Source organism: Pteropus vampyrus, unplaced genomic scaffold (assembly GCF_000151845.1).
Source record: "Pteropus vampyrus isolate Shadow unplaced genomic scaffold, Pvam_2.0 Scaffold368, whole genome shotgun sequence".
Taxonomy (NCBI): Eukaryota; Metazoa; Chordata; class Mammalia; order Chiroptera; family Pteropodidae; genus Pteropus; species Pteropus vampyrus.
In genome coordinates this window covers 148,547-159,925 of record NW_011889149.1, presented here as the reverse complement: position 1 = coordinate 159,925, position 11,379 = coordinate 148,547, and the positions used below count along the sequence as shown (strand labels likewise).

Sequence of the window (11,379 nt, the reverse complement as noted above, 5' to 3'; positions counted from 1 at the left end):
GAGGCACAGAACTGACTTGGAAGTGACTTTGCTTAGTCATTTATAAGTGACCTGGGACTTGAGGCCAAGCTGCCTGACTCCCAATTGAGTGCTCATTCCAGCAGGGGGTGGGGGTGGATGCTGAATCTCATTTAGCCCCTGCAGCCTGTTCCCGATGGACCCTGAGCCCCGTGTCAGAGGTTTGTTCGTCTGACCCCTTCCACGAGACCCCCACTTTAAGCTCAGTAGTTTGATTTGTAGTGTGTGTTTCAAGGCGGCTAAATTCTTGTCTGGGGTATTTTATTTTTAGCAAGCTTCAGGAAGGGGAAACTCTGCTGGCCTGTGGGGGGAGGGAGACATGAGGCTGGAGCCAGTTTCCTGAGGAAAGGCCGCCCTGAGTGGAGAGCCAGCAAAGCAGGCAGGAGCCCCCCCAAATAATGTCCTTCCCCTTCCTTGTAGAGCACCTCCAAGGTGCCAGGCACTGAGCCGGGGGCAGGGGTTCAGTCGCGATGAGTCTGAGTCTCCAGGCCAGGGAGGAGGCCCTCCCACATCCGGACGCACTGCGCCTCCTGCCACCGGAGGGTATGGTGAAGCCCCAGGAGCAAGTGGACTCTGAGGGAAGCCTGGGAAGCTGGCGGGAGGAGCCAGGAGCTCACTGGGGTTGGGGGAAGGGCATCGGGGGCGGGAGGCCCCGTGTGCAAGGTGGGAGTGCGCAGAGCCCCTGGGATGGCAGGACGCCCATGCGCTTGGGGTCTGGACCTGGACAGGTGGGCGCACCGGCTTTCTCGATCGGAGAGCGTGGCTGTGAAGCTGGGAGCCAGTTCATTCGTTTCAGACAGTTGTCTCAAACATGTTAGCCATCACACGGCCCTTCTGTGTACAAATCAGAAAAAAAAAAAAAGCTATATGTTTAATCGGTATAAATGTATAACATTCAGCTAATCGAGAACAATGACCTCTTGTGATGGACACAGTCATTTAGCAACAGGGATGATAGGTGGGAGCTACTGTCTGAGGTCGGCCTTGGCGCCTAATTTATTTTTGTGTGTTGCCTTGTCTTTGTCCAATATATATTCTTTTAAAAAACCAAAACACCTCATTCATATGGACAAGCTGTTACAAATGGTGACAGTTGTTTAATACCTCCCTTTATAGTCTCAAGGTCTGTGCAAAATTAATTACCTCAGCAGCAAAGCCGGTGGGGCCATTGAATACGTAGGAACGAGGTGTACTGTATATACACGTGAGTAGATGGGTTTCCTAAAGTCGGTTTTTGAAAATAGAATCTTTATTTTATGTGATTTTGAATCAGATTTTTGAGGCCGTGCAGAACACAGATTGAGAACTGCTGAGGAAATCCAGCCTCCCTGTTTTAAAGATGGGAAAACTGAGGCCAGCAAGAGGGCAGGGCTTACCCAGGATCCCACAGGATAATGGGGGAGATTGTCAGATACACAGAGGGTGTCGCTGGTCCCCATAATTACAGGTGTGTTCTGTTCCCAAGGCAGGAGTAGAAGGCGGCGGGGACAGACACGCCCAGGATCAGCTGAGGCCTTGCCGATCTGTCTGTCCGTGCGGCAGCGAGCCCACAGTTCTGATGTTTCCTTCTCTCCTGCAGCGATGCCCTCCTAGCCAGCTGCCGAGGGATGGAGGGCTTCATGGACTCAGGGACACAGACGGACGCCGTGGTGGTGCTGTCCTTGGCTCAGGCCGCCGTCCTGGGCCTGGTCTCAGAAAATGAGCTCTTTGGAGCCACCATAAGCGCCGAAGCCTTCTACCCGGACCTGGGGCCCGAGCTGTCGGGGGCTTCCATCGGGGAACCCGGGCCCCCCGGCCCTGACGTCTACCAGCTGGCTTGCAACGGGCGGGCCCTGGAGGAGCCGGTGGAGGAGGAGGTGCTGGAAGTGGAGGCGGCCTTCGAGAAGCACACCCGGCGGAAGACGCGGCCGCCTGTGCGGCTGGTGCCCAAGGTCAAGTTTGAGAAGGTGGAGGAGGAGGAGGAGCAGGATGTCTACGAGGTGTCAGTGCCTGGCGACAAGGATGCAGGCCCGGCCGAGGCCCCGGCGGAGGTGGCCGGTGGTGGCTGCGAGCCCCTGGTGCAGAGCAGCTCCGTCAAGATGATCGACCTCAGCGCCTTCAGCCGCAAGCCCCGGACGCTGCGGCCCCTGCCCCGAGCCCCGCGGCCAGAGCTGGACGTGACCCCCTACGACCCGCACTTCCCTGACCCGGCCCGGGGTGGCTTTCCCGAGCCCAGCATGGCGCTGCCGGGGCCCGAGGCCTTGCCCGCTGAGTGTGGTTTCGAGCCACCACACCTGGCCCCACTGAGCGACCCCGAGGCCCCCACCATGGAGTCTCCGGAGCCCGTGAAGCCGGAGCAGGGCTTCGTGTGGCAGGAGGCAGGCGAGTTCGAGGCCGACGCGGCAGGCTCGACAGTGGAGCGCCACAAGAAGGCCCAGCTGGACCGGCTGGACATCAACGTGCAGATCGACGACTCCTACCTGGTGGAGGCGGGCGACCGCCAGAAACGCTGGCAGTGCCGCATGTGCGAGAAGTCCTACACGTCCAAGTACAACCTGGTGACGCACATCTTAGGCCACAACGGCATCAAGCCACACTCGTGCCCGCAGTGCAGCAAGCTCTTCAAGCAGCCCAGCCACCTGCAGACGCACCTGCTGACGCACCAAGGCACCCGGCCCCACAAGTGCCAGGTGTGCCAGAAGGCCTTCACGCAGACCAGCCACCTCAAGCGCCACATGCTGCTGCACTCGGAGGTCAAGCCTTACAGCTGCCACTTCTGCGGCCGTGGCTTTGCCTACCCCAGCGAGCTCAAGGCCCACGAAGTGAAGCACGAGAGCGGCCGCTGCCACGTCTGTGTCGAGTGTGGCCTGGACTTCTCCACCCTGACCCAGCTCAAGCGCCACCTGGCCTCCCACCAGGGTCCCACCCTCTACCAGTGCCTCGAGTGTGACAAGTCCTTCCACTACCGCAGCCAGCTGCAGAACCACATGCTCAAGCACCAGAACGTGCGGCCGTTCGTGTGCACCGAGTGCGGCATGGAGTTCAGCCAGATCCACCACCTCAAGCAGCACTCGCTCACCCACAAGGTAAGGCCAGCACCCCGGGCCCCACGCCCGCCCCCCGCCCTGGGGGCCCTGCCCTCTGCTGCTCTTCATGTGGTGCTTCCCACAGTCCGCGAGGAGATCATTTAGGTCGCAGCGTGGATGCTACACAGACTGACTCACAGTTCTTATTTTGATGAGTATTTGGAAAAATAAATACTCGAAATCATTTATTTTAATAGTAAAACTGCTGATTTAAAACTATATTTAAAACTATATTTTTGAATGAAATGTTTGAGGAACCCCTGCAGGACCTAAGGCACACAGTTGGAGAATCAGGGGCGTGGCCTGCCCTTGCTGTTTTGTAGATGGGCAGTCGGCCAGTCTGCGGGGGGGAGGGACCAGAGGGTTGGATGTGCAGAGGGGTCCTGTTGCTCTGCATAACAGAAATATATCAAAACCTGTGACTTCCCTTTAAGAAAAAAGCTAAACGTATTTCATTTTATTTTATTTATTTTATTTTTAGGCGAGGCGACCCTTGGTTGACCTCACAGATTGCAAGGACCTTGTCAGCTTACAATCTCTTATTTTTTATTTTTTACGCCTACAGCACCTGGTCTTCTTAGGTGGTCTCCCATCCAAGTACTAACCAGGCCCGACCCTGCTTAGCTTCCAAGATCAAACGGGATCAGGCTTTTACAGGGTGGCATGGCCATAGACTAATGTATTTCATTTTAAAAGGGAATAAATGTAAGGAAAAATATTCGTTATGGGAAATTACAGTCGGTTCTAGAACACGGCTAAACTAGGCAAAGTGGTTTGTGTAGATGTTCTTATTGTGTCCTTAGACATAACCTCAACCAGTTCTGCCTTTCAGCCAATGTCACCTCCCCCCAGAGGCCTTTACATCCAGGAGGGTGGAATGAGGGCTCTCGGGTCCCACAGCCTCACCTGGGCACTTGGCCTGCTCCATCGTTCCCACCCCAAATCTATCCAGCTTCCCAGTTTGAAGCTGATGTGCATAGAGCTTCTTCTCTCCATAGTGGTGGCCTTGGAAATGCTTCAGGTTGAACTTGTATCCTTATCTGTCACAGTGGACACCACAGTGGCGGGGAAAGCAGTAGCCCATCAGGCCAAGAATCTAGCCTTCCCCGCGCTGGAAATTTTCCCACTAGAGTCGAGATGATCTATAGGTTTCACCGCAGGTGTCCCTCCACTCACGTGGTGTAGCTGCCTGGAGTGTAACGGTAAGAAGGATTCCGAAGCCGAATCTGGGTTCAGCTATAAAATCGAATGTGCATGGGTGGAAACCAGATGACTGATTATCAACGTCTGCAGGCAGTGAGAGCGGAGAGTGATAAGTACATGTGCTATGTATTTGCTGTCATTCTCCTCTGCTAAAAATCCACACGTCTGCAAACTGTTATAAGATAAATAATACTGTGAGGAAAAGCTGAAAGCAAAAATCAAAGGCTAATAAAATTGGAAACATTCCTATCATCAGCCTAAATGTGTACAGTGTGCACATTGTGCACTTATAGAGTTAAGCGCCCAAAGGCCAGGGCCCCCTGGTGGTCACACGCATCTTCCATGTGTCAAGCACAGAAGACACAAGGTACACCCCTGTCTGCTCAGAGAAATAGACACTGGAACCACTAAATTGTAATAGGAAACTTTACACCAGCAGGTGCGGGGAGAGGGACCAGAGGGGCAGCAGCTGTCAGATTTCTGTCTGTCCCACTGGGGTTCTGCTAAATTGCTGGGGTTCTAACAAAGAGATCAGCTCCCAACTTTTGTCCTAACTTTCCTGCCCAGACAATACAGGGGGCCTTCTGTGCGCATGGCACCACATCCTGCTCTGGGGCCACCTCCAGGCCACACAGTCCGAACCAGAAGATCTTCCCTAGAGTCTTTGTCTCCTGGAGCTGAGTGTCCCAAACCTCGTCAATGCTAAGAATCATGTGGGGGGCCTGCAGAGACTACAAATCCCTGGGCCCACAGGATGGGAGCCTCCAGGGGGCAGCTTGAGCGGCTGTTCATTGAAAAAGAACTGCGTGTGGCCCTTATCACCAGCAAAGCTTGAAAAACTCTCTCTTGGGGACTAGTGGATGGGCTCCAGGGGTGTGAGAACTCTAAATTCTACCCAGACCTGAGTGTCATTTTTCCTGGGGCATCCATACCTGCATTCATATTCTCAAAGGGGTCTGTGAGCCAGAGACCGCTGAGAGACGCCCTCAGCGTCGACGAGGAGAAAAAACACATGTGGAAATAATCCATAGTGACCAGGCTAAGGCTGTGTCTTCTTAGCCACAGGCCCCTGTTGCCTAGTGTGATGCTGGCTTGTAGCAGGTGCCTGGCAAATGGCTACTGAATGAATAAACGGACACATTTGCCTGAATGAGCGAACACATTTGCCTGGTGGGCAGGAGACAGCAGGTGTGTGGGTAGGAACAATAAGGCCCAGCCAATCTCTGCCTAATACTGGAAGGCTTCCTGGAGTAAGTGGCCCAGCCCCAACATTCTCCCAGTGATTTTAAACAAGTGGTATTTGTTTGGAACAGCTCCAGGAAGTCATTTTCCAGAAGCTGTGCAGACGCTCTGATGCTCTGGTCCACACACTTTTCGTTCTATGGCCTTGACTATTATCCCCACCCCTACAGGGCGTGAAGGAGTTCAAGTGTGAGGTATGTGGCCGGGAGTTCACGCTGCAGGCCAACATGAAGCGGCACATGCTGATCCACACCAGCGTCCGACCCTACCAGTGCCACATTTGCTTCAAGACCTTCGTGCAGAAGCAGACCCTCAAGACCCACATGATTGTACACTCACCTGTGAAGCCATTCAAATGCAAGGTACCGGGCCATCAGGCCCCAAGGCGAGACTGCCCCGTGGGTGGCCGGGAGTCAGCATGACTGTAGCACCGAAGCCCACCGAGAGATGGCCTGGCCAGTGCAGAGCGTGCAGTCGGCACTGTTTGCGCGGAACTGCCTAGGCTTTGGGGGTTTGGAGTGGGCCATGAGGGTTCAGATCTTACAGTTGCTGAAGTTGTGCTTTTGGAGAGTTGGAGCAGGCAGGGCGAAGGTCCACAGGGAAAGAGCCCAGGTCAGACTCTGCAGTCAGAGATCCGAGCCCCGGGTTCCTGACAAGTCCAGTTCAGGGAGTGTGGCGCAGACCCACAGGAACGGTGACCAGCAAGGAGGCGCGGCTCTCTGCCTCTCGGGCCTCTGGGGTCACATAGGAGAGGGCAAAGCGAGTGCTGTCCATAGCGAGTGAGATTGCAGCCCAGCCGTGGAGGTGGGAGTGGGCGGGGCGGGGGCGGGGCGGGGAGCGGCTCCCTGTGGGCCGATGGTGCTGAGCGCTGTGTTCCAGGTGTGCGGGAAGTCCTTCAACCGCATGTACAACCTGCTGGGCCACATGCACCTGCATGCAGGCAGCAAGCCCTTCAAGTGCCCCTACTGCTCCAGCAAGTTTAACCTCAAGGGAAACCTGAGCCGGCACATGAAGGTCAAGCACGGTGTCATGGACATCGGCCTGGACAGCCAAGGTGGGTGGGCCATGCGCAGTGGATGGAGCAGGAGCGTCCTGTCCAGTTAGGGGAGCGGGAGGCGGGTCAGGCCTGAGACCTCGTTGGGGTGGGCTCAGGTCTGGAGAGGGCGTACCCTGGAGGTAGTGATGGGACGTTTATGTATTCTTTGAAGGATTTAAGTGGGCTCACATAAACAATATAATAAAAATAATAACTAACATTTATTGAGCGCTGGGTGCCAGGCCTTTCTTAACTCATGTGACCCTCACGGTGAGGTCGGCTCTGTTATTATCACCGTTTTACAAATGCAGGAATTCAGGGACAGAGAAGTTAGGGAACTTGTGCGAGATCACAATACACAGAAGGTGATAGACACTTTATCTCATTACTAGAGATACCATGTAAAATAAACGGATGGGGAAGAAAGTATCAAATGGGACAGTAGCAGCTGGAAAGATAAGGGAGAGCCAAGTGAGGTCACAACTCCAAGTGGACCATGGGAGGTCCGATGGCCATGCAGACAGGAGCTCTGAGCTTCTCAGCAGCCAAGGCAAGGTGATCGTCCTCACAGCCAACAGCTGCCAGTGGCCTTCAGAGCAGTCTGCTTCCTTGTTCGCATCCAGTGGGAGGGTAGGAGCCTGCTCCCCTTTGCTCCAGCACAGCAACGAGAACACTCTCAGGACACCCTAGCAGGCCTTTCCTCGTGATTCATTGTCTGGGCCTGTTCCTGCACCACACACCGGCAGGGGATGGGGTCCCCCTTAGACTAGTGGTTTTCAGCAGAGGTGTGAGTTAGTCCCCAGGGGACATTTGGCCATGTCTAGAGACATTTTTGTTCGTCTCTAGGTGCTCTTGGCATCTAGCTGATCAAGGCCAGGGATGCCGATAAACGTCGTAGTGCACAGGACAACCCTCACAACAAAGAATTATGGCCCCAAACGTTAATAGGGCCAGGGTTGAAAAACCTGCCTTTGACTTAGCAGGGTGACTCCCAAGCTGGGGTACATTTTACCCCAGAACACATCACGCCCCCTAAGTGCACATGGGGCTTAGTCGCAGTCCCTGCTGGCCACCCCCACAGGCCCCCTTCCTCTGTGACTCACTGGTCGGCAGGCCCAGGCCTCCAACAGTACGAACTTTATAATAAGATGTCAATTTGATACAGTTACGGGAGGCCTCTTGGAGTGTTTGCCTCATCCTCCGTGTTAACCTCTGTGTTAACCTCCGTCTTGGAGAGCAAGGACAGGGAGACCACTGGATAGAACTGGCCTCAAGCACAAATGCCGGCAGGTCAGAGGAGGAAGGGTCCCTCTGGCCAGTTGAGGCAGAGCAGCACAGTGGATGAAGACAGCAGCACTCGCTGAGTGCCCTCTGGCAGGCTGATTAACCTCTCTGAACTAACTTTTGATCTCCTAAGTAGGGCTGCTGTGAGCATTTGCAAGGTGACGTAGGTGACATGCCGTGGGTGCTCATGAGTGGTGATGCAGACACGCTACAGCAGCAGGCTTTCATGCGGCAGAGGGGATCCATGAGAAACATTCGAGAGAATAAGTGTGTGACTTAGGAGGGACGACAGAGGCAAGACAGAAAGAAGAGGTCAAGGCCGGGCCCGCACTCCCCCCACCCCCCCCAACGCAGCTCTAGAGTTCGGGTCTGGTGGCCCATCAGAGAAGCCACAGGAGCCTGGGGCCAACCTGAGCAGGAAGGCTGAGAGGCAGCTGGGGAGCCTCTGGAAGCGGTGACTGGGAAGTCTTTTCTTTAGAAAGGTCATCTGCTTCCTGTGTGCAGGTGACAGGCTCCTCCCACCAGGTGGCATCCGGGCCTAACCGTGCCCCTCTCTTGCAGACCCCATGATGGAGCTGACTGGCACCGACCCCTCTGAGCTCGACAGCCAGCAGGAGATGGAGGACTTCGAGGAGAATGCCTATGCCTACGCTGGAGTGGACAGCAGCACCGAGGCCAGTGTCCTCACCGAACAGGCCATGAAAGAGATGGCCTACTACAACGTGCTATAGCACAGCTGGGCCGCCCAGAATGGGGTGAGGGGGGCCTGGGGCGTGGGGGTGAGACCCATGGGCTGTGGGCTGCACCTCCTGCAGCTGAGAAAAGCTACTGCCCCATCGTCCCGAGCCCTCCCCTCCCTCTGAGTCATTTGCACCACTAGGGACTTTTAGACCAAATGGACTGTACTACTGGCCTCAGCTGTGAACCAGGCATAGGCTCCAGACATTCGGGGAAGGAAGGGTAACTCAGAGGCCCAGGTCTGCGTCTCCTCAGCCTGCTGCTGTGGTAGGTGGGGGACATGCTGATGGGGGCCATTTGGCGACAGGTCACAAGGGCACAGGTTCTCAGGTGTCTCCAGGCCCAGCAGAGCTGGGGCAGCCAGTGTGGGCAGGGCCATCCTGATGGCCCTTCAGGGGCCCTGACACTGGAGGAAGAGATCACTTGAGCTAGGCCTTGTTTTTCTTCTGGACCAACTCCTGCCTCTAGGAATGTTCGAGCTACGGTGCTGGTCAGCACTGCCCACCCCCACCCACCAGCCCAGGCCCCAGGGTCACCTTCCCCACCCTGTCGTGGACAGCCAGGCAGGGCCTCTGCCTTCTACCTCCTGGTGCCTCCCACGCTCTGCTGGAGCCAGGCATGCATGCGGCCCAGGTCCTGGCCTGCAGGAAAGCAGGGTGTAGCACAGCCCCCAGCTAATGCCCTCCCCAGCCAACCCCCAGACGGCCCCACCTCGAAGCCCTAAGGTGGATTTCAACAAACGTCAGGCAGTTCTGTCTTGAGCTGGGACGCCCCCCCAGGGTCCCCAATGTGAGCAGAGCCAGGACATGCCTTGCATCGGGCATACACTAACAAAGACAGGTGGAGGCCCCTTGAGCAAGGGGCAGAGTACAGTGAAGATGATCACTGGGGACCAAGAGGGGCTGTCCTCAGAGGAGGCCAAGGACCACCTGTGTGGGGAGAAGCAGGGCTGGAATAGTTTCTTATTTAAAGTATAACAAGTATCCATTCTGAGGATGGGGACAGCCAAGAGTCAGCAGGCTCCCGGGAAGAGCGACATATTTAAAAAGGAAAATGAAGACCATAGAGAAAACCATTTTTTGAGCAAATGGGAGTATTTTGAAGGTAATTTATTATTATTTTTCCTTTCCAACTCTGTGTCACCTATTATCTTTTCTGATGGAGGTCATTTTCTTTTTCCCAAGGGAAGCTTTCTTGTGTGCTGTGTGTGCTTCGTGTCCCCAACATAGAGCGGCCTGGCCAGGCAGGACTCAGGCTCAGAGGGGCTGTCGCTCTGGCCCTGGAGGTCCAGCTGCTGGCGGGAAGCCTCAGGAGGCCAGGGTGAGAGGCAGGAGGAGGCGGCGGGCAGGCCCTTCCACTCCTGCCAGGCCCCTCGCCAGTGACTCGCTCTGCACCGCCCACCAAAGGCCAGGGCCACTGACGCTGCCCAGCCAGCAGCTCTTTCACTTGTCCACTCTCATCCCGTCCCGACGCCGGCTCCTGCGCCCCTGGAACCGAAGGCTGCAGACCCAGGGCAGGGAAATAGTGCATTCAGGAATGGCTGGGGCACCCAGACTCCCACCTACTTGCCTCCTGAGGCCTAAGTAGTGAGGGGCAGGCAGGGCTGTCCCCCAAAGGCACAGAAGGAGGTAAAGCCACCCACTTCAGCCCAGAAACCAAGTGATGGTGAAACAGCTGGGAGCAGAGGGGACCAATTTGAAATGCAGCTACCCCCAAGGCTGTATCCTTAGTGATGGACCTAGCTAGGCTTCAGGGTGGCTGTGATTAGGACTGAGGGGAGGACAAGGTGGCCTTAGGATCAGGCAGCCAGGTGCCCCTTCCTTCTGTTCTGGAGCTCACACTAAGCAACAAACCAGAGCCCTGGGGCTCACAGGAGCCTCCCCAAGTGTGGCTCTCCAGACCCCAAGCCCCCGACCCCCGAGCCTCCCAGGTGCCCGCCATGATGACCCTCAGGTGGCAGTGACCCCGTCACTGTAGAAGACATTTTCTCCTGCTGAGCAGAAGCATCATCCCCTGCAAACTACCTCTTCCCACAACGTCTTTCTCCCCTGGTACCAAAAAGAACCCTGTACCTCCTCCTCCTCTCTCCTGCCAGCGCCCTGGCCCTGGCCCTGGAAACCGAAGGGGGAAGGTCTGGCCCCGGGGTGGGGCTCTCCTCTCCCCCCCCAGCCCCGCCCTCAGCACCGGCCCTCTGCGAGGTTCGATACTTGAATGCCCCTGCCCTGTGCCTTGGACCTGGGCAAAGCTAAGAGAAGGGGACAGCACAACTCACGATTTGAGCTGGGGGGTGGTCTTGGCAAGGCTCCTGTCCTCACCCCTCACCCCAACCTTTTCAAAAGAGGTGTGTGGCCTCTTGGGTGACTTGGAAACTCCTGGATGAACTCCACTCTAACTTATTTTGACGTGTATACAAACCAACTGTTTAGAAATCCCACTTGTGCAAAGCCCTACTGTGTTTTTATGTTCCTGTTTAAAAGAGAAGTTTACTTAGCAATAATTATAAATAAATGAATATTCTTTAGTGAGGCGACTGCGAGTGCTTGTTTTTATGGTTCTTGGAACCTGGTCCTCTCCCCTCCCCCGGAAGGAACTCCCCGCAAAGCTTCGCAGCCCCACACGACAGGACATCACTCTGCAGAGGCCAGGAGGAGACCCAGGACACCCTTTGTCCTGGAAAGGCCACCTGCAGGGCTAAGCACCTACGGGGAGCTGCTCCAAGCCCAAGAGAGGGGACCAGGCCAAGGCCCCAGAATTCCCACCGCTTGCAGAGAAAAGCTGCTTCCCCTCACCCAC

At 55.8% G+C, this 11,379-nt stretch overlaps 1 protein-coding gene and 1 non-coding gene across 5 annotated transcripts in view; one reads left to right on the top strand and one right to left on the bottom strand.

Annotated features, from left to right (window-relative positions):
• Positions 1-11,112, top strand: part of ZNF710 (zinc finger protein 710) — a 55,415-nt gene extending 44,303 nt beyond the window's left edge. For 3 of the 4 annotated variants that reach the window (XM_011379643.2, XM_023522979.1, XM_011379644.2), the window contains 4 exons: positions 1,598-3,083; positions 5,699-5,890; positions 6,408-6,582; positions 8,410-11,112. In XM_011379643.2, the coding sequence (XP_011377945.1) occupies positions 1,626-3,083; positions 5,699-5,890; positions 6,408-6,582; positions 8,410-8,579 (1,995 nt within the window). In that variant the 5' untranslated portion in view covers positions 1,598-1,625 and the 3' untranslated portion in view covers positions 8,580-11,112. The remainder of the gene's footprint in view (positions 1-1,597; positions 3,084-5,698; positions 5,891-6,407; positions 6,583-8,409) is intronic. The other variant, XM_023522980.1, reaches the window with a different exon arrangement.
• LOC111731380 lies at positions 3,640-3,758 on the bottom strand. Its single transcript, XR_002777104.1, has one exon. It is a non-coding gene; the product is annotated as a 5S ribosomal RNA (ribosomal RNA).
• Positions 11,113-11,379: the final 267 nt, after the last annotated feature.